We start from the raw sequence: 26,567 nt of genomic DNA on the forward strand, positions 1-26,567 counted from the left end.
GAAATGGAATTCCTTTGGAGAATATTAAAAAAAATCAAAAGCCTTGGATAGGAATGTCAGAATGAATTTATTAAATGTGACCTGCTCCGCCATCCTTTAGCTCTAGCCCTTATATGAGTCCTGAAGATACTGTGTTAAATTAGGCATTGGAAAATAATTTCCATGAGAAGCATCAGCATCCTCATAATACCTTGTGACCATCATCTGCAGGCTGAAGATGCTGAGACACACAAACCATCTGGTGGAAGATTGACTACACTTGGCCCCTTCTGTGGAATAGGCAGCAATTTTGTTTTATCAATGTAATAGAAAATATCTTGTATTTGGATGTACTCACCTTGACCACATGCTTCTGTCACCCCATCACACATAACTTAATGAATGCTTAGTTATTCATCATATGGTTTTCCGTTTGGCATAACTTCTGACCAACTGGCTATAATGCAGTAGAAGCAATGCCCATGATAGTCACTGATCTTACCATGAATACCACCACCCAAGAAGCAACACACCTGCCAGAACAACAGAATAGCTTCCTGAAGTTTCCATAAGTCAGCCTATTGAGATCTAACAATGTGTGAGGTTGGAGTGCTCTTTTAACGAGGTATAGTATACATTAAAAACTAGTTTCAATAGACTTCTCCAAATCTCCTATGGCTAGAAAACATGGGTGTGTAAATCAAAGGCTAGAAATGGGACTGGTTCCAATCACCAGCCACCTAATAATTCATTCAAAAAATGTTGTACTTTGTTTCACATAACGTTGAGCTTTGAAGGTTTAGAAACCTTAGCTCCCAAAGGAGGTGTGCTGCTTCTTCCAGAAGACAGGAGTGCTCTTCCAGGAGTGCTTCTTTTATTAACCTGTGAATTGAGACTGCTACCTGGCTGTTTGGGGCTCTCCCTGTTATTGAACCAGGAGACAAAGAAAGAGTTAGTGTGTAGACTGAAATGATTGACCCTGACTATCAAGAGAAGAGTTTTACTGCAAGTAGAGTTCAGACAACGAGGAGTCTATGAAATCCTTAGGGGATGCTCTTAGAATTTCATTATCCAAAAGGCGAAATGAAAAACTATAGCAACTCAAGACAGGCAAAACCACCAAGAGCTCAGAAATGAAAATTTGGGTCACACCACTATGTGAGCTTCATTCAAGTTGGATGAAGGAATTCACATATATCAGCTATGGCTCAGGTTATATACTCAAGAACTGTAGTAGCTGTCTAGATTTTCATGTTTGAATATGCCAACTTCCTTTTTTTCCTTCCTTTCCAAGGTGGTGGTGGTCATTAAATTTATTGTTTAGTCTTTAGAAACAAGATTGGGATGGTCAAGGAAGTGCACCATTCAGATCTGCTTCGAGAGAAGCTGGTGCAGGGAGTGTGCAGCTGAGAACAGCTTTTAGCTATTATTCTTTTGAATCCATCATGGCAGTCAGGGCGAGAACACCCTTCTCTTGGGCTGCACCCAGGCAATGGCTGAGAGTGGCAGGCAGAGGATACTAGAGCAGGTCCATTACTACTACTCAATGTGGTAATCTTTCTCAGGATTTCCCATCAATTTGATCAAGACTTTCTCAGACCTGCACAGGGGTTTGAAGACATCCTGCTTACCGCCACTTCCCTGTCTTTTATTCTTCCTAGGTATTTTCCCCCAATAAATCCCTTTCACATATAATTCTGCCTTAGCATCTGCTTCTTGGCAGTTCCAAAGTGACACAAAGACATAAGTGGGAATTCCTAAAAGTGGAATGATTATTACCCAGAGAAGGATGTTGTGATTCATGAGACTTTTGGTTCCCACTTTGGGGAAAAGAATCAGATTGCTTTTGTTTATATGAAGAATATTTGTATTGTGCTAGGCAAAAGCATTATATTATTGCTATTCTTGTTTTCTAGAATTTTTAACATAGTAGAAGGTTGTGTGTATATATGCTGAGAAGCCAAAGTGGTGTGGGTTTGCTAGATAGTGTCTAGTAGCACTCAAAATTCAGTTCCCTAAAGCCTAAATCCCCATTTTTCTGTGTCATGAGATTTGTAAGCCTATGAATTGCAATTTCCAATTCCCTTGCACTGACATTTTAGATGTGATTCAGGGTCCAATGAGATGCACTTGCTAATACTAGAAATGCAGAAGGAAGGCAGTAGCAGTGGCCGCAGAAACTGGACTCCAGTAGAGTCGAGTTTTTATAGTGGCCTACCTCTTCATTCCCTTCTTGTCATCAGCCTTAGGGCTGCAAGACAGCTGGGCCAGTGAAAGAGGAAGCTGTTTTCTGCTTCTTCCCAATTACTGGCTGTAGCACCAGCCTCCTGGTCTCAAGTCAGAGCCACAAAGATGTGGCCTGAATAGCAGAGACCCATAACTTCTGCTTATAAGATTATGGGCAAAGTGGAGAAGCAACCTTCTAACTAAACCTGCTTTCATAGTGCAGTTCTATCTGCCACCTTTACCGGGAACTGCTTTATTCTTTTATCTTTATTTTCCCTTTAACCATCTCTTTTAAGTACTGGTTTTACCGTTCCATATGCATTTTGCTTTGCAAAATGAGAAGAGATTATAAACACTTCAAATGTCCTCCTTTTCTTCTTTTCATTTCTTTTATAAATTTGGTAAGGTATTTAAGACAAAAATGGTACAAATAATAATATAATAAACACCACATATACTTCACACTTTAAGAACCAAAACACTATGAACCCACTTGAAGGTCTCTGTGGGTCTCTCCACCTCCAGTCATAGTAAATAGCCTGAGCTGTGTATTTATCTTTCCCTTGAATTTATAACTTTTCTATATCTGAATATATACTAAGCAATTGTAATCTCTTGAGTATTTCAAAAATGTATAGAAAGGGTTATCATAGTTGCATATTTTTCTGCAACTTGCTTTTGTCTGTGATTATGAACTATGTTATTCAGGTTAACTCTTGTTCCTGTATGTTATCACCTCTAAATGGTATTCTGTTGTATGACTATACTATACTGAAACTTAGTTATTCATGCTTCTGATGATGAGCATTTATGTTTTTCTCTAGGTTTTTATTACACACTATGATGCTGTAGCTATACCTACATAAACCACCTTCTGTGTTTTAAATAGCATGCTTTTAATGATTAAAAATATTAGTGAAGATCTATTAATGATAAACCATTTTTAAAATCTGTTCTACATTAATGACTTTGGTTGTTGACAATTTAAATATGTTTTGGTGTCAACAACTTAAATATGATGGTTATTTTCTCTCAGCACTTTGGTGATTCCATTATCTTTTGGCTTCCATTGTTGCTGCTGAGAAATCTACCAATTTGATCTATTTTTATAAGTACATTTTCTCCTTCCTATACTGATTTTGAGATTTCTTCTGTCTCTGTTATTTTGCCATTTCACTAAAATGTGCTTGTCTATAAATTCTGCTGCAGGTTTGAGCTTTTCTGAATTGGTGGATTCATTTCTTTCATCAATTATGGAAAATTCTTGATCATTGATTCGTTGAACATTTTCCTTTTCTCCATCTTTTCTATTCTCTCCTTTTGAAAACTCCAGTAGCCATATGTTAGAGACTTTCAATTTATCCTCCTTGTTTTGTAAATTTTTTCTCACATTTCTCATGTGTTGTTTTGTTTTGTTTTGTTTTTAGCATTCTGAGTAATTTCTTTAGATCCATCTACTGGTTTACTGATTCTATTTCTTTTTTCTTTTTTTTAAAGTTTCTTTAAGAGAGAGAGAGAGCAAGAGAACACTAGTGGTGAAGGGGCAGAGAGAGGGAGAGAGAATCCCAGGCAGGTTCTGCACCATCAGTGCAGGTCCCAATGTAAGGCTTGAACTCACAAACCGTGAGATCATGACCTGAGCCAAAGTCAGATACTTAACAAATAAGATACCCCAATGATTCTACTTCTTATTTCCATAAATTCTATTAGATTTTTTTTTTTATTTTGCCTGGCCATTTTTTGTAGTATTTTGTTTGTAGTCTCAAGTTTTCAATTCCTTCTTTTTTGTAATGTAATTATTTACATTCATTATCTAATAACTTAAATATCTGAAGTCTTTCAGCATATAATCTTCTGTTCTTCCTGCTCTTTCTCATGGTGGCTTGTTTCCAATATGAGTTCAGCAACTTTACATTTTGAACTCATGATTGGCTAAACTTAATCTGTGGGCATCTATAGGGAACTCTTATTAGAGTTGCCAGTTTAGGGGATAAAAATAAGGTACTTAGTTAAGTTTGATTTTCAGACAAACAACTAATACTTTGTGTGTTAAGTATTTCTCAGATATGTCACACTGCATATTTCTACTAAAATATTTTTATTGCTTACCTGAAATTCAAATTTAACTTTGTGACATGCATTTTATCTGGCAGCCCTACCTATGCTGAAGATACATCTCTAGAGGAGAGTTGTTCCTGTTTCTGAGAGATTTCTTGGGATACACCCAACTAGGACCACTTTAATTTTTCAGTTTGGTGTTTTCTGGGCTATGTTAACTCCAAGATTAACTTGAAGCTGTAACACACTTATGAGGATAGGGTCATGTTTGCCATTTCTCTGAGAATTCTTTCCCCGTCTGTTGCTGAAGCTAAAATGAAGAATAATCTTTTGCCAGAGGATATTTTTTTCTCCTAGCCTACACCTTTCCTGAGCTTATAAGTGTCCATTCTTTAAGCGTCCTTTCTTTGTGAATGGTTCTCAGTTCATACAACCTACCTTCCAAAAGCTGAAGCTCTTGTCCCACACATAAGCATGAAAATCCAAGAGTCTAGACCTCCTGTTGGTCTTTCATTCTGAATAACAACTCTGGACTCCTCCTTCTGTTTTGTGTTTGACTTCCTAAATTTTTCCTTACTTTCTTATGGTATCAGCTATGCACTTTGAGGGATGTTTGCTAAAAAGAAAGGTTTTCAAATTTTCTTGTAGCCCATATCACCTCAAAAATAGTCCCTTTTTATTTCCTTTAACAAATGTGAGAAAGATGCCAAAAATTAAATTGATCTGAAAGTCAGGAAATATGAATTTTAGTCCTACATCTGTTAATAATGTTTAGCAAAGCTTTGCCTTTTTTTTATGTTTATTTATTTTTGAGAGAGAGATAGAGCACGAGCTTGGGAAGGGCAGAGAGAGAGGGAAACACAGAATCTAAAGCAGGCTCCATACTCTGAGCTGTCAGCACAGAGCTGGACTGTGAGATCATGACTTGAACCGAAGTAGGATGCCCAGCCGGACTGAGCCACCCAGGTGCCCCAACCCTTGCCTTCTTTAGAGCTCAGTTTCCTTAAATATAAAAGGAAGGTTAGGATTGATTTCCAGCAGTGTTGTTCAAATGGTGATTCACATGTCACATCCTATTATCGAGTCATGATATCAATTTAGTGGGTGGTATCTAGCATATGGGAAGGATATGTATTGTTTCATGAAACTTTAGCTTCAGGTGTGTGTGTGTGTGTGTGTGTGTGTGTGTGTGTGTGTGTGCATGTATATAGGCCACGATGCAGGATCTACTCCTTACTGTGGGTTACACAGGAAACCACTATAGGCATTGATCCTCCTCATTGATTAGAACCTCTGCTTCAGTGATACTCTCTAGTGGGCATTTATGTGAAGCACAAAGGTTTCTCCTCAGGCCCATCCACATGCTTTTTAGACCTAGACCTTTTTACAGTAGATATTTTAATCTTGCCTTTTCCAACCCCTTGACCAGCAAGCCAAGCTGTTCACCACTGCCAATGAGGCCTTATTTAACACTACCTGTTTTTCCATACAAAGGAGACGATCAAGTGTACTATTCAAAACTCTGCCCACAGGGGTATTTCCCCTCATCACATCATTCAAGGACAGCTCTGAGCAGGTCTATATTGTAGCATAAGTCCATCTTCAGTGAAGACTGAGAGTTTTTCCTCTGTCATCAGCTGGTATAGGGCCTCTTATTAAGTCAATATATAAGTTAAGAGAGCAGTTTTGTTGTAACAGAGGTAGGTGACATAAAGGCATAAGTAACCTGTTCATGTTACTTACTTAGACTTGTTTGAACTCAATCCTCAAGTTTCATAAGAAGATGGAGTGTTTCTGATCTGCCACCCATGTGAATCAGTAGGTTATGATATGCAGTTCTTGTCTCATAGCTACTTGGTGTCTCATGGCTCAGTGCTCACTCTCTACTAGGACTCTGTAGCACAGCAGGAATTTCTTTACAAATTCTCTGCTGCAGAAAGCAGATTGCTTCAGATCCATAATGGTCTACAATTTGGCTTGCCAGAGACTCCGTACAATGTCCATATCTACTATAGTAACATGGACACACACAGATACTAGATTGGGGTGGGGAACTTATAGTGGAGAAGTATTAGAATACATACAATCCCCTGAACCCTCATTACTTTAGGCTGGGTGTGGATGGTCAGTAAATATCATGGTTACTGTTCCAGGAGAGAGGAGTTACATGACCATAATTCTCTATATTTTTACTGGATGGGGAAAGCAAGGAACATCTCTGGGATTATGTAACATTGGCAGCTTCAGGAGTTCAGCCCAGTAAAGAGTTAGCCTCTTTTTCATAGAGCTAACTCAGACCTACTGAATCAGGTTTCTGTTGAGCTACCAAAAACAACAAGAAAATGAGCTTTCAGGGCCATTCAAAGTTTTTCTTTCTATTGGTCCTATGACCAAAGTGGCAGGTCAATTTGTACTGCATCTTGAACTGCATCTTGTACTGCAAAATCTTCTTTTGCTTTGAGCCCCACAGTCAATTGAAAACCTTCTGAGGCACTGATAAATGAGTTGGGTCATTATTTCAGCTATCTACAAAATCCAAAGAGGACCCAGCAACTGCTCTGGTTCTTTCTTAGTGATAGGAGGTGTACAGTGCAATAGGTTGTCCTTTCTCTTAAAGTGGATTCCCTGGGGCTATCCAGGTCGTTGGACCCCTAAAAACTTTATCAGTATATCAGGCCACTGAATCTTTATCTTTCATCCTCTGGAGTGATATGTCTTATCTGAGTAAAGTACACTCCACTGCCTATTCCCCAGGTCTGATATAAAAGATGACATTAATATAGTAGATTAATGTGATACTCTATTTGTGACAGAGAACAAGACAATTAACATGGTCTTGGGCCAAGACAGTGGATATGAACAACTATACTTTTTCCAGGTCAATGCAACCCAATTTTAATCTTCTAGGAGGAAATGGAAAAGAATGTGTTTTCCAGATCAATAACTGCATACTATATGTGCTGTAATAATGATGCCACATAAGGCATAACAGCTCAATTGGGGCTGCCAATTGATAAAATATTTGGCAGTACCTCATTGTGTACATTCATACCAGTGAATTGAATGCACTAATATTGGCAATTGCACACAGGATGCAGTACTACCTCTGGTTAACTGCCATAATGGACATTGTGATGTGGTGCTCAAATTAGCCTGTCAAGAATCTCTCCAACTTACTTCCTCAACTGTCAACTCTCTTTGGGAATTACCGTTACCCAAGGTCATGATTAGTTTCCAAAGGAACTCCACATTGAATGTCTGATCAATGCAGGGAATATAAAATTCCAGCTCCCTCACCCCAATTAGAGACAACTGTGGAAGGCCATCTTAGCTTCAGAGGACCTCGTGGGGTTGCTGAAGATTTCATTGAAATTGTATCACAGCCCAAGCTTTCCTTTATCTGGTCTTGTGTCCTTCCCTCCACAGGTGTTTATCCAGAAGGCACTCCCTAATAAATCTCTTACATTGTCTCACGGTCTGCTTCCTAGGGAGCCCAAACTATGGCGACTATCTTGATCAATAGTGGAATTATCAGGGTGGTTTTTTTTTTTTTTTTACTGTAACATTTCCAGAGAATGAAGGGTTCTGCTGGCTGCTAAATATAACAATCTTTGTGTGTACCCAGGAGCCAGAAAAAATGGATCTATTGGATGGGGTCCATAAATCTGTTATACCCATTTTGACTCAGACTTGGATGAGGACTATAACAGGGGGCCATAATGATATTTTGGGTCCCTAGTAACAATATCATCTCAGATGAGTTATCCAACAGCTTTTGAAAGATCTGAGTAGTCTCCTTTCCCCCAGAGTACAGCTACCCTGGTAAGTGAAAAGAGTATTGACACAGGGAAGGATAAAGGACAGGGCCAGTAATTCAGTCTGCCACAGCAAGCAAGAGAATATATAAAAGAACTGAGGGTAGGAGGGAAACTGTTTAAGACTGAGTGGGCAGGGAGCTCCCCAATGAAGAAGTGATATTTGAAATGAGACCTGGCTAATAAGTAGGAGTTAGCATAGGGAAGGCTGGTGGAAAGAATGCTTCAGGCAAAGCATGTAGAAAGACCGTGGAGGAGAAAAAGAACATGGCCCATTGAAAGAATGAAAAGAACAGTGTGGTCAAGCCTGGTAAGCCAAACAGATAGTAGCAGAGACATGGGCTTTGTAGGCTACACCAGAAATAACCAGAGTTACTGATTTAAGAAAAGACTTAGGGTATCATAAGCCTTTGAGAAATGTGTATGAAACAAGAAACATTTGGACAAATGTCTATTATCCAATTTAAATAAAGCTCCATTACTTCAACTTAAGAGCTCCCCTATTTAATGACATAATACAGTATGAATAAGCCTCTCTTAGGGAAGCTACAGCTTCTACAAAACCCTAGTATTTCCTTTTGGGGCATCATCTTAAATGTCATCCCATGAATAATGCCTATTTTCATATTCCACCTGTCCTGCAAGCCCCACACCCTTCAGGAAGGTCTTTCTCCTTCCTGGCCTTTATTTAATACATGTTGTCTGTGCCTCTATTATTGCATACAGAAGAACAATTTATATACAGAAGGCATTAACAATATGATCAACCAATTTGATCTAATTTACATTTATCGAACACTCCACCCAATGCCAATGACAAAATACATTTTCCTCCCAAGCATCCCAGAGCATTTATCAAGATAGACTATATTCTGGGGGTGCCTGGGTGGCTTAGTCGGTTAAGCATCCGACTCTCGCTTAGGTCATGATCTCGTGGTTCGTGAGTTCGAGCCCTGCATCGGGCTCTGTACTGACTGCCAGCTCAGAGCCTGGAGCCTGTTTCAGAGTCTGTATCTCCCTATCTCTCTGACCCTTCCCTGCTCATGCTGTCTCTCTCTCTCTCCCCTAGGAAAAAAAAAGATAGACTATATTCTGGATCATAAAAATAATATCAATAAATTTTAAATAATTAAAATTATACAAAATGTATGTGCTATGACCACAGTGGAATTAAATTACAAATCAATAACACAAAAATATCTGGCAAATAGCTCAGTACTTAGAAACCACATAATACATTTCTACATAACTCTTGAGTCAAAAAAGAAACCAAAAGGAAAAATAGAATTCATTTTGTACAGAATGAAAATGAAAATACAACATATTAAAGTTTGGAGAAACATGCTAAAACATTATTTAGGGGAAACTTATAGTACAAAATCTCTATATTAGAGAACAACAGAAGTTTCAAACCAGTGAACTCAATAATACACTTATCTTGATGAACATTAAATAATGTATAAAATTGTTGAATCATTATATGGTATTTCTGAAGCTAAAATAACTCTTAATTATACTTCAGTTAAAATTTTTTATACAAAATAGACCTATTAATTGTTTTACATGTAAGAGTAAAAACACAAAAACACAAAAACCAGTCTTTGTGATTTGGGGTTAGGCAAAGATTTCTTAGTTACAACACCAAAAGCATGAACCATAAAAGAAAACAATGGTAAATTGGGCTTCATGAAAATTAAACACTTTAGTGCTTCAAAAGTCATGAGGAAACCTTTGGGTTAATAGATACATTCATTCTCTTGATTGTGGTGATCATTTCATGATATTTTGGGTCCCTAGTAGCAATATCATCTCAGATGAGTTATCCAACAGCCTTTGAAAGATTTGAGTACTGTCAAAACTTACCTAATTCTTTATTTCAGTGTGTACAATTCAAAGCTGTTAAAAATTAATTTAAAAATTTTTTAAAGAATTGAAGAACCTAAGTGGTTCAGTCAGTTGAGTGTCTAACTCTTGATTTCTGCTCAGGTCATAGTCCCAGGGTCATGGATTGAGCCCTGTGCTGGGCTCTGCACTGAACATGGAGCCTGCTTAAGGTTCTTCTCCTCTCTCTCTCCCTTTCTCTCCCTCTGCTCCTCTCCCGGACCTGCACACACTCTCTCTCTAAAATAAAAAAAATATATAATAAAATAAAACAAAAACAAAAATTTTAAAAGAATGACCCAGAGAGCTTCTTAATGCAGATGCCCTGAGCCTTACCCCCAGAGCTCCTAATTTTGTAAACCTGAGATAAAGTCCAGGAATCTGAATTTTTACTGGGCATCCAGATAATTCTAGTGGACATTTGAAACACTGCCTTAATATATAAGGAGCAAAATTTAGAGTAACCTGAGAGTGAAGCAAACCCCAAAGACCTTCAGTGAAATCAGAATAGCCTGAGAAGACTAGAAAGAGAACAGGAAAGTACCTCTCAGTGGCATGAGAGAGACCTCACAAGTCCCTCCATCTGTAGGATAAAGGGCCTCAACAAGTGTGGTGTTTTTGTGTTATAGGACATTTCAGATTTGTTTTTTTTTTTTAAATCATTTAACGTTCGATATGAGTTACATTTTGTTAAACTCCAAAGAGAAACTAGCCTGTATTTTATGCTTTTCTCAGCAGCTTTAAGAGATGACACTACATCAATGTGCCTGTCTCATCTGTCAGCTTGGCTAGGTTAGAGTACCTAGTTGTTTGGTCAAGCACAAGTCTAGATGTTGATGTGAAGGGTTTTGTTTTTTAAGGTATAATTAGCATGGAAATCAGTAGACTGAGCAAAACAGATTACCTTCTATAATGTAGATGGGACTCATCTAATCAGTTAATTAAGAGAAAATACTTAAGTCCCCTGAGGAGGAAGGAATTATTCCTCCAGACTTTCCTCAGACTCCTCACTTCGACATCAATCTTTCCCTGGGTCTTTAGTCTTCTGGTCTCCCATACAGAGTTCAGATTTACCAGCTCTCATAATTGCATGTGCCAATGTATTCTATTTGTTTGTCTGAGAGAGAGAGAGAGACAGAGACAGCGAGAGAATCTTAACCAGGCTTCACACACAGCATGGAGCCTGATGTGAAACTCAAGCCTACTACCCTGGGACCCTGACCTGAACTATAATCAAGAGACAGATGCCCAACCAACTGAGCCAACCAGGTGCCCCCCAATTTCTTTCTTTTTTTTTAAACCCTGTTATTTATTTTTGAGAGGGAGAGCGACAGAGTGCAAGTGGGGGACAGGCAGAGAGAGAGGGAGACACAGAATCTGCAGCAGGCTCCAGCTGCAGCTGCAGAACCCTATGTGGGGCTCAAACTCACAAGCCATGAGATCATGACCTAGCCGAAGTCACACGCTTAACTGACTGAGGCACCCAGACTCTCTCCCCCAACCCACTTTCTTAAATAAAACTCTAATTCTCTCTCTCCCATGCCCCCCATACAGTTTTTTCCTGTTTTTATGGAGAACTCTAATAGTAAACAAAGTTATAATATCCCATGAAACTAATCATTATGAGACCTTGTAAAATATTCATAAGTTTGGATGTGGCCATATAAATGTGGCTCATACACATTTGAACACATGAACCTTACATCCTTATATCTTTCCAGTGCCTGATACACATTCAGTATTCACAAGGTATCTGAATGAGTATTTTTCTCTTTATGGACTCCAGTGGGGCTGCATGTGGTTGATTGTCTTCTTTGCATCTGCTAATTCTAATCATGTCTATGCCAGGTAGACTTAATCAAGGAAGGACCTAGAAAAGACTCTACTACTCATCCCTGATTGCACTTTATAGCCCTGATCTTTAAACATTGTCTCAAAATTTTTATAAACAAATTCTTATGCTCTGTATTATAGTCTGGCTACACAAGCTATTCTGTTTTCTCTCAGTGAAAGTACATACTGACTTTCTTGCCTTGAATTTTTATCCTTTCTCATTTATGAGTAATGACTTTGGCCACTCAGCAGTGTCCTTTATTCCGTTATCCATGTCTATGGTAAAGGCAGATATTGCTGATTCCTCCAAGCCACTTCACTTTGCTAACTTTTTATTTAGATATATAAAGGGGAGGGAAAGAAAGGTGTGGTCCCAAGACATAATCATCCCACTTTCAACTCTGAACAGGACAAGAAACCCCTAATCATAATTCTACATAGATTTTTCTTCATGAATGACCCAGTAGATAAAAGCATTTGTACTTAAGAAGGGGAGCTCTCTGTGTTGGGGTCTATTTAAAGCACTGAGCTGACAGATAAAGCTGGTCATTAGCTAGGTAATATTGTGTTCCATAAGAGAACTAAAAGAAGTTACTTAGCAACACAAAATGTTGGAGTGATGAAAGACCTCTTTTTTAGTGCTGTATTTGGTCTTTCTTCATTTGGTTTGTAATATTTGGGAGAATTGAATCCATATCTAACTTCCAGGGTTAGCATAGAAGCTAACTCATAGTCTATGCTCCATTGATGCTTGTGTAAAGATGGGAGGGAAGAATGGAGGAGGAGGAGAAGAAGTGAAGGTGGGTCTAAAGCTTAATGACTTGATTTATCACTAGTAAATATGGTGACAAGCAACATTTGAGAAACCAAACCCAACAGTAAGAGGTACTGTGGAACATGAGGCAGGGAGCTTCTCCAGGCTCCTGAGATGGTGTAGGCTTTTCTCTCCTTTTCCATCTCTTCTTGGATCCATGGAATAAATTGAGCCACAGACACAAACATACCTGGCCTCCCTCTGAAGCCAGATCTTATGCCCCAGCTGAAGACTCCCACCTGGAAGAGCCTCTGGGTTCCATGGCTAGTATAGACCATAGGTGCCCCACTGTCTCCCTGAGAATGAGAGAATGAAGAAGGTACAGTCTGCAAGGAATCAACAGTAGCTCTAGCAAGAGGGCAGGATAAGAGGGTCCTAGAGGCATTGGTTAGGGGCTTCACTCCTGGGTTTTCTCCCGAGAACCTAGAAAATGGTGGGGAATGTGAAGGACGGGGCTGAGGCAGGGGCTGAGTACCTGGCAATTGCCTTTGGTGCCTGGTTCCTTCCAAGCACAAACCATGTTCCTGAAGAGCTGTTCTACCCTCTTGCTGCATTCTCTCCAGCTAATCTGCAGCACTCTCATCTTCTGCAGGTACATGTTTACGTTGTCATGTTGGTCTGGGAAATGAGGAAGCTAGTGTGAGAATGAGTGCTACATCAACCCTGAACACAACTCTGCCACATCACTGAAGGTGACAGGCCCACAAATTATCAGAGTTGAAGTCATGAAATGATGCAAACACTTAGCAAATAATAGACTCACAGAGTAGGAAGGCCTTAAACGTGACCTAATGTAATGACCCACTCAATCCAATAAGTGGCTTCTTCATTTCTGCTTATATGTATTCCCTCTGGAACAGCCTACTAAACCCCTAGCATTAGCTCCTGCCAGGAAATCCTAGGGTAAATTTTCTCCATGGCCTCACTATCTCCCCACAGCCAGTTTGGTCCTTGTGCAGAGTTTCAGAATAACCCAACTCCTGAGTATTGTCCCAATGTCTCTGCCAGCCCAGTGGAGGAACCAGGAATATGACACACCTGTAAGTGCCAACTTGTGGAAAGGAAAGAACTGTAATTCTAAAGGACCTTCTGGCCTTTTCTCAATCCTACTCCCACCTTCCTAGAGTTTCTTCCTGTGTGACCGGCCTTGTGCCCTGCAAAAAGAGTCATTGATGACAAAGATTGGTTAGGGAATCACTAGCTCAGTTATCTCAGAATGATGGTCAACATGGACTTCATTAAATGATAAACAGACGGGGAGATGCACATTGTAAAATAGTCCACGAAGGAAGAATCCAAACTGGCTTTCTAAAGTGCTTCTGGGCTCAAAAAAAATTATCACTCTCATGTTTTGAGATTCTTCTATATTCCAGGTTTTCACTAGGGACCTTACAAGTATAATTGCATTTAATTTAATCCACATAATGAATTTGAGGGAGACATTGCTGTCATTCTACAGGTGAGAAAAGTTAAGGATGAGTAAGGTGAAGGAGTTAGCTAGCTCAAGATTACAAAGCTAGAGTAGTGAGGCCAAAATCTTCCAGTGCAACATGCTTTCTAGGCAAGGGACACCTAAATGTAGGCTTTCTATGGATTTTGAAGGGAAGGCACATACCATACTCATAAGCTGTCACCCACTCTGCCATCCAACACCTGTCCCAGATCCTTTCCTTCTTCTGTAGGCAGATGGGCATTTTGAAGTTAGTGAATTGTACTGGTGTGGCAAGCAGGAGAAGGGAGAGATCACTGTCAAGGTGGGATGGTTTATAATCTTTGTGAATAATTATCTTCTGCACTTGCTTTCTCTCCAAGCGGTCATCGCTGAATCTTCTGATTCCCATGACCACAGTAACATTTCCCAATGCCATTTCTAACCTAAAAAATGAATATAATAACTTCAAACAATAATAATAGTCACACTGTATTTCACATTGGTCAATAGTACAGTTTACAATTGAATACTGAAAAAACCAAAGCAGTGGATGTGTAGTGGCCTAGAGAGTGGCTAGAGATGAGAGCAGCAGGAGGTAGCAGCCCAGACTCTGAGCTAGTGAATCATCAGCCCAGGGAAATTTCCCTGACTCAAAGAAGTGGAATTAATCCATCCAAAAGAATAGAATGTGAGTTCCTTGACAACAGAGAGTTTGACTGTCTTGTTTACCACTATATTACCAGCACTTAGAATAGCACATAGTAGGTGTTCCATGAGTGTGTGTACAATGAATAAATGCAGTGTATTGTCTACACATGTAGACAGGAAAGGCAAAAGGGAAGATTTGTATTTGTTTTCCAATACTGGGTGCACAGCTACAATAGAGAAGACACTTTCTGGTACAAAGCCAATGGGAACAAACTGGGTTCATAAGCCTTGTGCACTAACCCGTTAAGCTACCCAGCCCAGACAAAAGATTGAGAAGATTTGATGTAAGTTAAGACAACGTTTCAGAAACTTACAGGGTTCTTTGGAAGCAATGTGCAGCTGTCAAAACCCACCATCGATGTATGATTGAGCCTCCACAGAGGTGTTTCCGTGAGATCTGGATACTCACTTGCCATGGGAACTCACCTTCCTGGACTGCAAACAGTTCACGAAATCGTAATGATGATGAGTTTGAAAAGGCAGGTCGCTGGCCACATTGAACTTTGTCTGAAAGAGAAATGATTTTTTTTTTTTTTACAAATAGTTTATTGTCAAGTTGGTTTCCATNGAAAGAGAAATGATTTTTTTTTTTTTTTACAAATAGTTTATTGTCAAGTTGGTTTCCATATAACACCCAGTGCTCATCCCCACAAGTGCCCCCCTCCATGCCCATCTCCCCCCTTCCCCTCCACATCCATCAGTCCTGTTTGTTCTCAGCATTCAAGAGTCTCTCATGGTTTGCCTCTCTCCCTTTCCCCCACCATTTTCCCCCTTCTTCTCCCCCATGGTCCTCCATTAAGTTCCTCCTAATCCTCCTATACGTGCAAATGAAAGAGCCATTTGTACATGAGGAGCACTGAGGAACCCTTCTTATCTGGTATTACCAGCATCTTCCCAGCTTAGACTAGTGCTAAAGCTGAGTGAAATAAGTGAGCAGGCACAGAGGGGACAGGTCTCAGAAAACACTAACAAAACACACTTCCGAGGTCTGTCCCTCACATTCAAAAAGAGCTGTGAGACCTGGAGAAGTCAGGGTGGAGATTCATTAGAAGCTGTCAAGAGGTTAAGGGGCAACATGAAATGGCTAAATGTATGCAGGATCCATTCAGGAGAATGCAACCATGCAGAATTTGAATAGGAAGAGTTAATATCAATAATTATATACTATAACAGAGGAATAGCTACACAAGGTCAAGAGGACTCCAAGAATACCATAAAGTTAGGAGAGAGTAAAAGGACTCAACCTGGCAGGGTAGCCTCTCCACAAGGTTGGGGTTCAGAAATCACTAGAGAATGTGTGTTTGCAGCCCAAAGAAAAGCAGAAGTTTGGTAGTCCCTCTTGCTATGCAAGCAGGAAACACCCCTCTGAAGTACAGCTGGAGTGAGGTTGGAACATTCCTCTGGTAACAAGTAGACATGAACAGGCGGGAACTTAGGTGTCAAGAGCCAGCTCATCAGCCAGGGGTGTCAATGTCTATGTTGGGACTGCTGCCTTGAGGAGGCATAGGAGATTGGAAGGATTGGGAGAGCTGATGAAAGAAAAAGATATGACCACAAGGTGGCAGTAGCACACACATGCTTTATTTGAACAGGCCTGCATTCAGTAGAAGCCCTTTTTTAAAAAATTTTTTAAAGGTTTGTTTATTTATTTATTTATTTTTTACAGATAGTTTATTGTCAAGTTGGTTTCCATATAACACCCGGTGCTCATCCCCACAAGTGCCAGTAGAAGCCCTTTAACAACATGAGACCATCCAGAAGCTAAGGAAGGGAGCCACTATACCGAAGGGGAGGAGGACAAGGGAACTCCCAGGTGAAAGTGATCAGAGAAGGGGCTTAACATCTAGGTAATGTTGCTCGGCAGCACAAATGGGAGTCTCTGAGTAAGAGAGCAATGAAGGGCAGCAGTGGTGTGGGGTGTTTATAATCACAGTCTTTATCATATGTATGACTGGCAGGTATTGGGTGCAGTTTCATGGGGAATGCAAAACAGACAGGCCATAAACGTCTAAAAACTACTTGGTTAGGCTATACTGAAAACAAGTGGAAGTATAAAAAATTAAGTTTGGCACCAACAGGCTTTGAGCTAATGGGTATCAGCTTGCTACGAAGAAATAAACAATCTGTGGTCTAGTAGACAAAAGCCATTTTTGGAGCCATTTATATAACAGGAGATCACTAAACAGGAGACAAGGCTCAAGCTTATAGAGGGACCCATGGCAGGAGCCACGCGCTATTGGATGTCTTTCCCTCCAACAGTGATACTGTAGGAGCAAGGAGAAGCAAACACAAGCAAGCCAGACAGAACCAGGAAAAAAGCCCCTTCTTTCTGCAGTATCTGTCTAGTACTTTCTACTAAGGATAATTTTGTTTTCCAGATTAATTAAAATACAACTGACATAACAGTGTGTAAGTTTAAGATGAACAGTGTGTCGACTTGATACACTTATGTATTGCGAAATGATTACTACCACGCGTTAACATCTCCACCATGTCCCATTATTACCATTTCTTTTTTCTAGTGAGAACATTTAAGATTTCCCTTCTCAGCAACTTTTAAGTATATAATACAGTATTATTAACTATAATCACCATGTTATTCATTATGTCCCTAGAATTTATTCATCTTCTAACTGGAAATATGTATCCTTTGACCAACCTTTCCCCATTCCTCACAGCCTAGGCACCTGGTAACTACCATTCTACTCTGTTTCTATGAGCTTGTTTTTTTCTGATTCCATATGTAAGTGAGGTCATAAAGTATTTGTCCTTCTCTGTCTGACTTATTTCACTCAGCACAATGCCCTCAGGGTCTATTCATGTTGTTGCAAATGGCAGTATTTCCTTATTTCTTATGGCTAAATAATATTCATACATACATTTATGTATATATATATATATCCATTCATCCATTGACAGACACTTAAGCTGTTTCTATAATTTAGCTATTGTGAATAGTGCTGAAATGAACATTAAAATGCAGTCATCTCTTTGAGATCCTGTTTTCATTTCCTTTGGGTCCCAGAAGTGGGATTGCTGGATCATACAGCAGTTCTGTTTGCAATTTTTTTAAGGAAACTCCATTCTGTTTTTTATAATGGTTGCATCAATTTACATTCCTCCCAACAGTGCACAAGGGTTCCCTTTTTTCTACATCCTTGCCAATACTTGTTATCTCTTGTCTTTTTGATAAAAGCTATTCTAGCTGGTGTGAGGTGATATCTAATTGTGGTTTTGATTTGCATTCTCCTGATGATTAGTAATGTCTGTGTATCTGTTCATGTTTCATGTGTCTGTTGACCATTTGTATGTCTTCTTTGGAAAAATGTCTATTCAGTCCCTCTGTCCATTTTTTAATAAAAATCTTTTTGAGTATTAAATTATACGAGCTCTTTATATATTTTGGATATCAAGCCTTTACTGGATATATGATTTGCAAACATTTTATCCCATTCAGTAGGTTGCCTTTTAGTTTGTTGAAGTTTTCTTTTACTGAAGCATTTTAGTTTGTGTAGTTTCTCTTATTGTTTCCTTTGATTGCTTGTGTTTTTGGTGTCACAACCAAAAAACTGTGAAAACCAATGTCACTGAACTTTTTCCCTTTGTTTTCTTATAAGAGTTTTATTTATGTTTAAGGCTTTAACCCATTTCAAGTGAATTTTGATGTGTGGTGTAAGGTATTCATTCATGTAATCATCTAGTTTTCTCCCGAACTGTTAATTGAAGAGACTGTTTTTCCCTATTGAGTATTCTTTGGCTCTGTGTCAAATATTAGTTGAACATGTATGTGAGAGTTTATTTCTGAGCTGTCAATTTTTTTGCATTGGGCTTTGTGTCTTATTTTATTCACTATAGCTTTGTGTGATGCCTCCAAGTTTATTCTTTCTCAGAATTTCTTTCGCTATTCAGAATCTTTGGTAATTCCATACAAATTTTAAGATTTTTTTCCTATTTCTGAAATAAATGTCTTTGTAATTTTGATAGAGATTGTGTTACTTCCGTAGATGGTTTTGAGTAGCATCGACATGTTAATATCAATTCTGATACATAAACATGGGCTATTTTTCCGTTTGTTTATGTCTTCCTCAGTTTTTTTCATTAAAGTCATAGTTTCAGTGTAGAGATTTTTCATCTTTTTTGGTTAAATTTATTCCTATTCTTTGATGCTACTGTGAATGGGATTACTTTCCTTATCCCATTTTCAGATATATTGTTGTTTGACTATGGAAATGCAACTGATTTCTGTGTTGATCTTGTATCCTGAAACTTTACTGAATTAATTAATTGGTTTTTTGGCAGAGTTATGTATTTTCTATATATAAGACTACATCGTCTGCAAATAAGACAATTTTACTTTTCCCTTTTTAGTTTGCAAGCATTTTATTTTATTTTATTGCCTGATTGCTCTGGCTAGGACTTGAATAAGTGAGAATGGGTATCTTTGTCTTGCTCCTGGTCTTAAGAGGAAAAGCTTTAATAATATTAGCTGTGGGTTTGTCATATAAGGCCATTATTATGTTGAGGTATATTCCTTCCATAATCAATATGGTGAGCATTTTTATCACGAAATGATCATGTGCTTTGTCAAATGCTACTTCTGCATCTATTGAGATGATCATGTGATTTTTATTTTTCATTCAATTAATGTGATGTGTCACATGTATTGATTTGTAAACCATCCTTTCATCCCAGGAATAAACACCACTTGATTATTGGTTTATGATCCTTTTAATGTGGTATTGAATTTGGTTTGTTAATATTTTGTTGAGAATTTGTGTATCTATATTCATCAGGGATATTGGTCAGTAGTTTGTTTTTGTTTTTGTTTTTTTCTCTTTTAGCATCCTTATCTGGCTTTGGTATTAGAGTATGTTGGCCTTGTGAAATAAGTTTGGGGATATAATGAAATACAACTAGAGTTTCAAGTAATTTTTTTCAGATCAAATTTAATTGAGGTAAAAATGGCACTCATAAATTAAATAAAAATTATTGTGGCTCTGTCTAAACTTTGTCAGTGTTTCAAGTCTTAAAAATAGTTCCTCTGAGACTCTTGAATAATGACAAAAACTGAGGACTGATGGATGTGGGGGGGAGGGGGGATGGGCATGGAGGAGGGCACTTGTGGGGATGAGCACTGAGTGTTCTGTGGAAACTAGTTTGACAATAAACTATTAGAAAAAATAAATAAATAAAAACATAAAAAAAAAAAATAGTTCCTCTGAGGGGCACCTGGGTGGCTCAGTTGGTTAAGCGTCTGACTTTGGCTCAGGTCATGATCTCATGGTTTGTGGGTTCAAGCCCCGTGTCTGGCTCTGTGCCAACAGCTCAGATCCTGGAAACTGCTTCTGATTCTGGTCTCCCTCTCTCTCTGGCCCTCCCCTGCTCATGCTGCCTCTCTCTCTCTCTCTCTCAGAAATAAATAAATAAAAACATAAAAAAAAAATAGTTCCTCTGAGGGGCACCTGGGTGGCTCAGTTGGTTAAGCGTCTGACTTTGGCTCAGGTCATGATCTCATGGTTTGTGGGTTCAAGCCCCGTGTCTGGCTCTGTGCCAACAGCTCAGATCCTGGAAACTGCTTCTGATTCTGGTCTCCCTCTCTCTCTGGCCCTCCCCTGCTCATGCTGCCTCTCTCTCTCTCTCTCTCAGAAATAAATAAAACATTAAAAAAAAGTTCCTCTGATTTAGGACAGTTTGGGATCTTTATATGTGAGTTCAGCTGATGTAACTTGAACAAAGCCATGTCCCATATTTAAGGAAATTGTTGTATGCTATTCCTCAATAAGTACCACTGAAAGTCACTTCTTGTTTTTCATCTGTTAGTCATAGAGGCCACCAAATATATGACCTAAATATATGTGTAAAATCCATACTTAAATTCATAACTTTATGCTAAAACTTTATATTACTAAAATTCTAGATTCTATTGTATGTTAATAACCACTGAAAATGGATTAAAATTATCTAAAAATTCCTTACAAAGTTGTTGAAGCATCTAAATATGCTTCAATGTAGCATTCAAACTAAAATGTTTTCATAAAAACATGTCAGTATTTTATAAGTTCTTATTTAAATCCATAAAAATATTTAAAAACTAGTTAAATTAATTAAACTATTATTCTCATATTAAAGTTTTAACACTCAACTTTTTAAGATGTATATTCTGTTAATTCCAAATATTATTTAAGTTTCATTTTCTGGTATTCTTATTTGGCTTTTAAATATTAGCTTACTAAGGGTGCTTGGGTGGCTCAGTTGGTTAATTGTCTGACTTTTGATTTTAGCCTAGGTAATGATCCCAGGGTCATGGGGATTGAGCCCTGTGAGAGGCTTCGCACTGAATGTGGGGCCTGCTTAAGATTCTCCCTCCCTCTCTCTCTCTCTCACTCTCTCTCTCCCTCTGTCCCTCTTCCTCCTTCTCCCTCTCCCTCTCCCTCTCTGGGAGACACAGACTCCGAAGCAGGCCCCAGAATCTGAGCTGTCAGCACAGAGCCTGACACAAGACGCTAACTCACAAGCCACAACATCATGACCTGAGCCGAAGATCATGACTGAGCCACCTAGGCACCCTGATACGTTGCATTTCTATTTTTATTTGTTTTAAGATTTAAAATTTTCTCTTTTGATTTCTTCTTTAACCCATTGGTTGTTCGGGAATTTGTTGTTTAGTTTCCACATCTTGCCTCTTCTTCATTTCTAAGTTCACTACATTGTGGTCAGAAAAGGTAGTTGATATTACTCCAATGTTCTCAAAACTTCTAAGATTGTGTGTGTGTGTGTGTTTTATCATATAATCTATCCTACAGAATGTCCCTTGTGAACTCTGGAAGAATATGTATTCTGATGATGCTTGATAGAACAGTCAATACATGTCTATTAAGTTTATTTGCTCTGGATTATGATTCAATTCCAATGTTTTCTTTTGATTTTGTCTGAGTGTCCTATCCATTGTTTACAGTAGGGTAGTAAACTCTCCTACTGTTAATTATATTTTTGTCTCTGTCTCTTTTCATTCCATTAGAATTTGTTTAATATATTCCAGTGCTGCAATTTTGAGTGCATATATATTTACTATTGTTATATTTTCTTGATGTATATTTTCTTGACTTTTTAATCATTGTATAATGCCCTTCTTTATCTCTTGTTATTTCCTTTGGCATAAGATACATTTTCTCTAATAATTATGGCTACCTTCACTTTTCTTTTGTTTTCCACTTGCATGAAATCTTTTTCCATCTCTTTACTTTGAGTCTACATGTGTCTTTAGAGATAAAATGAGTTTCCTGTAGACAGTGTAGAGTTGGGTCTTCTTTTTTTTTTTAAATCCATCCAGACATTCTGTGCCTTCCCATTAATTAATTTAATTCATTTCATAATTAGAGTGACTATTGACATGTAAAGATGTACTACTGCCATCATATCGTTTGCCTTCTGGTTGTTTTGTATCAACATTGTATCTTTCCTCCTGTTTCTGTCTACCTTTGTTAATGGTGGTTTTCCATGGGGATTTGCTCAGTCTCCCCTTTTATTATGTTTTGTGGCTCTCCTCTAGGTTTTTAGTTTGTGGTTACCATGTGGCTTACGTAAAACAACTCATAAAAAATGCTGATAGCACCTAATTTTCATTTGGCTTTTAAAAGTCCTACCCTTTTAACCCTTCACTTTTATATTTTTCATGTCACAATTTACCTTTTCTTTATGCTGTGAATTCATTGAAAAATTATAGTAGCTATAGTTGTTTTTAATGCTCTTTTCCTTTAGCCTTTATAATATAATTGATTAACACTGCATTCTAATACAGGGTTCTAGTTTCCTAATTCTGACTGTCTTTCACCTTTGCTAGAGTATTGTGTACTTTCATTTGCTTTTATGTCACTGATAAGCATTTTTTCATTTTAGCCTGAAGGACTCCTTTCAGCATTTCTTACAAGGCAGATCTAGTGATGGTGTACTGGCTCAGCTTTTGTTTGTCTGGCAAAGGCTTTATTTCTCTTTCATATCTGAAGGATACCTTGTTGGATAAAGAATTCCTGGCTGGCAAGTTTTATCTTTCAACACTTTTAACATGTCATTCCATTCTCTCCTGACCTGTAGATTTTCTGCTGAGACATCTGAAGATGGCTGAGTGATGGTTCCTTTGTAGGTTACTTTCTTAAAACAAAAATTTTGAACTCTACCTTGTTTGTACATAAAATTTGAAAATAAATGGGTTGCATATCTAAATGTAAAGGATGAAAAATAAACTTCTAGAAAATAAAATAGGAAAATATCTTTATCATCTTGGGATGAGGAAAATTTTTATTCAAGACAAAATCATATAAATGCTGAAACAATGGCAGCTAACAAATTTTCAGTATTTACAAAGTGACTGGCACTGTTCTCAGAGCTTTATAAATATTTAATCCTCACACTAACCTTAAGATTACCATTTTACAGATGAAGAGATGAATACAAAGATATTTAGTAATTCATTCTGAAATGACATAGCAAGTATGTGGAGGAAATGTAATTATTTGCAGACAATCTAACTTCAGAGGCTCACATTATGCTACAGGTATGATTGTGTTTATAATCTGGGATTATCATAAACACAATCAAATAAAAGTCAGTACTTTTTTTTTTACCATAAGTAAAAATATTGATGAACTTTTACATAAATTTAAAATTTTTACATTTTGTCCAAAATAGAATTTGAAGAGTGTTGACGAATTAGGAGAAACTATTTTGCAGCACACATAAGAGACAGAGGCTAATGTCATTAAAAAAAATTTTTTTAAGTTCCTACAAACCAGTTTACAACACCCATTCAAATAAGAAAAATAAGAAAACTATAGGAACTGGTAATTCTCAAAAGAATAAGTGGAAAATGTTACAAATAAGGAAAATGTTACAAGTGAGGGTGTAAAGAGTGGTCTTGTGGCCAGATACATTTCAGTAATACCAGATTAAATAAAATTATTCTATTTTCTTTACAGTGAGATTTGTCAAAACTTTTACTATGTGAATATCTACTGTGACTCTACAGAAAAAGTAATGAAGAGAACATTTCTACATCTTGTCTAATGATAAGCTTCTAACAGGACCAGGGTTCTACAGAACATACTTGAACATGGTGCATTGACTCATTTGCTCTTATAATAACAGTCCTATAACTTTTCTCACTTTATGAGATTAAGTAATTTAATACAGGTGGTCTAAGTTAATAAGATCTTTATTCCACTGTGGTCCCAGCACTATGCTGAGTCCAGAAAGATCCTTGATACATTTACAAAGAGGGGAGTGGAGACTGGAGAAGCAGAGGCAATTGCTAAGTTGTTGCTCCGAGTCCCCTGTATTTTCAGAACTCTGGGTTCAGACTCTGGGGGATCATTTTAAATGGCATTATTCACTAAGCCCAAAATGTCTACTTCAATTGTGGTCTCCTCATTTCCTGAACCATTTGCTCTAACTCAGCCCTCCCTCAGGATTCTACATCAACTCTACAGGAACCAGGTAAGAGGTTGCAGAGCTCTCTCCATCCCCTGTTCTGGGTTAGCCTGGCACAGACCTGGCTCTTCTTGGGCATATCCCTTGAGTGCCATGAGCAGTGGAATTAGAAGCTGGAGCATCTTCTTTTCATTCCAGTCCAGAATTGCCCAACTTATGCCTCTAGCCAAAGCTGATGAAGTGCCAGCTGCAGCTGTTTCAGTTGGGGCCATCACAAATGCATGGCAAAGCTGATCCTGGGTGACATCACAGTAAGCCTGGGGTTAGAGAGGAAACAGGGGATGCAGGGATGCCTGGCTTAATGAGTCTGTGTGCCCAATCCTTCCCTGTATTCTGTGTGCAGTGAGGAATAAAGGGCACCATATTAGGCATACTTTTGCCTGCACACTCCCTTCCCACTTTCGACTCTGAGCCTCTTGAGAATCCACATAGTCTACCATGCACTTTGACATCAAATAGCTACGGGTCCTTCAGTAAGTTTTCATATATATATTTTTTTAACTCAAAGCTCTCTCTGACTTTTTAGAAGATTTGACTTTATTGTGACATTAATGGGGAGAGTGATGGAATGAAAGTAGGTCATATAGTCACATATGCATGAAACGATTACTCTGAGTATAACACAGAGATTATTTTAGAGAGGATGAAACTAGAAAAGAGAATATAATTTAAGAAGTGGTTCCAGAAATGCAGATGAAAGAGGGTGGTGACCTAAAGTAGTAAAGAAGGTGGCAAATATTAGTTTGCCAAAGCTACCATAACAAAGTACCACATACTGCGTGGTTTAAACAGCAGAAATTTCTCAATTCTGGAGGCTGGGAAGTCCTAGGTCAAGGTGTCAACACGGTTGGTTACCTTCTGAGGGCCATAATGGAAGAATCTGTTCTAGGCCTCTCCCTTTGGTGTGCAGATGGCCACCCTCTTGCTGCCTCTTCACATAGTCTTCTCTCTGTGGACATGTACTCCTGGTATCTCTTCCTCTTTTTTAAAAATTTAATTCTATTTTAATTCCAGTACAGGTAACACATACTGTTATATTAGTTTCAGGTGTACAATATAGCAATTCAACACTTTTAGACATGACCCAGTCTCACAAATATCTCACAATGTATCACAACAACATTCCTTAATCCCCATCATGTCCCTCTGGTAACCATCTTCCTCTTTTTATAAAAACATGAGTCATATTAGATTAGGGCCTAATTTTAACTTAATCATCTCTTTAAAGACTTTCTCTCCAAATGATTATATTCTGAGGTACTGGGGGCTGGGATGTCAACATACGAATTTTAAGAGGGACACATTCAGCCTGTAACAGTGGAGTTACTAAGAAACATGCAATTGAGAGATACTAAAGAGGTTGAATATAAAAGTAATGTGATTGATGAGCTATACAGGATGAACAGGCAGATACAAATACAGATTTGAAAATTAGGGGTAGAAGTGTAAGCAGGAAAGCCATCCATCTATTGAAGTCACCGGAATGGATGAGACTGTCCCCTGAGGAGGTATGGAGAGAAAAGCAACGAAGGCCTAGGGCTGAGCCCAGAAGAACTGTCTTCATTTACCGTCATACAGAGGAAGCAGAGCAGGAAAAGGAGGCTGGCAACTGCCAGAAGTACTATAGGAAAATAAGAATCAGGTGTTTGCTGTGCAAAATAGGACTAGGATGTTCTGAAGAAGAGCAATGCCTCCTGATTAAAGATAACCCCTCCATGTGTCCTCTGAACCCCCCACGTCCTCAAGAATCTGATACTATAACTATACATTCCCTTCCTAGTCCTCATGCTCTTTTTCTCTTCCACATCTTTCTTATCTTTAAATGTGTTCAAGTCATTTCCACCTTAAAACCTTCTAAATAAACACGGTCTCAAAATGCTCTCCCTCTACTCTCACAGAATTCGGGAAAGTGCCTTACTCACTATTACTGATTTATTATAAAGAATGCAACTCAGGAACAACCAAATGGAAAAGATACACAGAACAAGGTATGGGGAAGGAACATGGGGTTTTCAGGCCCTCTCTAGGTATGCCCCCATTCCAGCACCACCATGTGTTCACCAACTGAGATGTTCTCTGAGCCCCTTCAGGTAAGGTTTTTCTGTTGGCTTCATTATGTAGGCGTGATTGACTAGATTACTGGCCACTGGTGGTTAATTCCATTTCCAGCTCTCAGGCTGAAAGTTCCAACCTTCTAATCAGGAGATCTTCTAATCAGGAGATCAGTTCCCCTGGCAACCAGCCCCTTATCCTAAGGGGTTTTTCAAGTCACCACATTAACATAAACTCAGGTGTGGTTGAAAAAGGCTTGTTATGGATAACAAGAGATACTCCTTCC

General features: G+C 38.4%; 1 protein-coding gene across 1 annotated transcript in view; it reads right to left on the reverse strand.

Annotated features, from left to right (window-relative positions):
- The window catches only part of PRSS51 (serine protease 51), a 28,931-nt gene extending 4,262 nt beyond the window's left edge, over window positions 1-24,669 (reverse strand). Inside the window, exons 1-5 of the mRNA XM_077769738.1 lie at window positions 24,604-24,669; window positions 24,291-24,486; window positions 15,061-15,253; window positions 14,222-14,481; window positions 13,082-13,224 (exon numbers count right to left, since the gene is read on the reverse strand). Of these exons, the coding sequence (XP_077625864.1) occupies window positions 13,082-13,224; window positions 14,222-14,481; window positions 15,061-15,253; window positions 24,291-24,486; window positions 24,604-24,669 (858 nt within the window). The remainder of the gene's footprint in view (window positions 1-13,081; window positions 13,225-14,221; window positions 14,482-15,060; window positions 15,254-24,290; window positions 24,487-24,603) is intronic.
- Window positions 24,670-26,567: the final 1,898 nt, after the last annotated feature.

Source organism: Crocuta crocuta, unplaced genomic scaffold (genome assembly GCF_008692635.1).
Source record: "Crocuta crocuta isolate KB4526 unplaced genomic scaffold, BGI_CrCroc_1.0 scaffold551, whole genome shotgun sequence".
Lineage (NCBI taxonomy): Eukaryota > Metazoa > Chordata > Mammalia > Carnivora > Hyaenidae > Crocuta > Crocuta crocuta.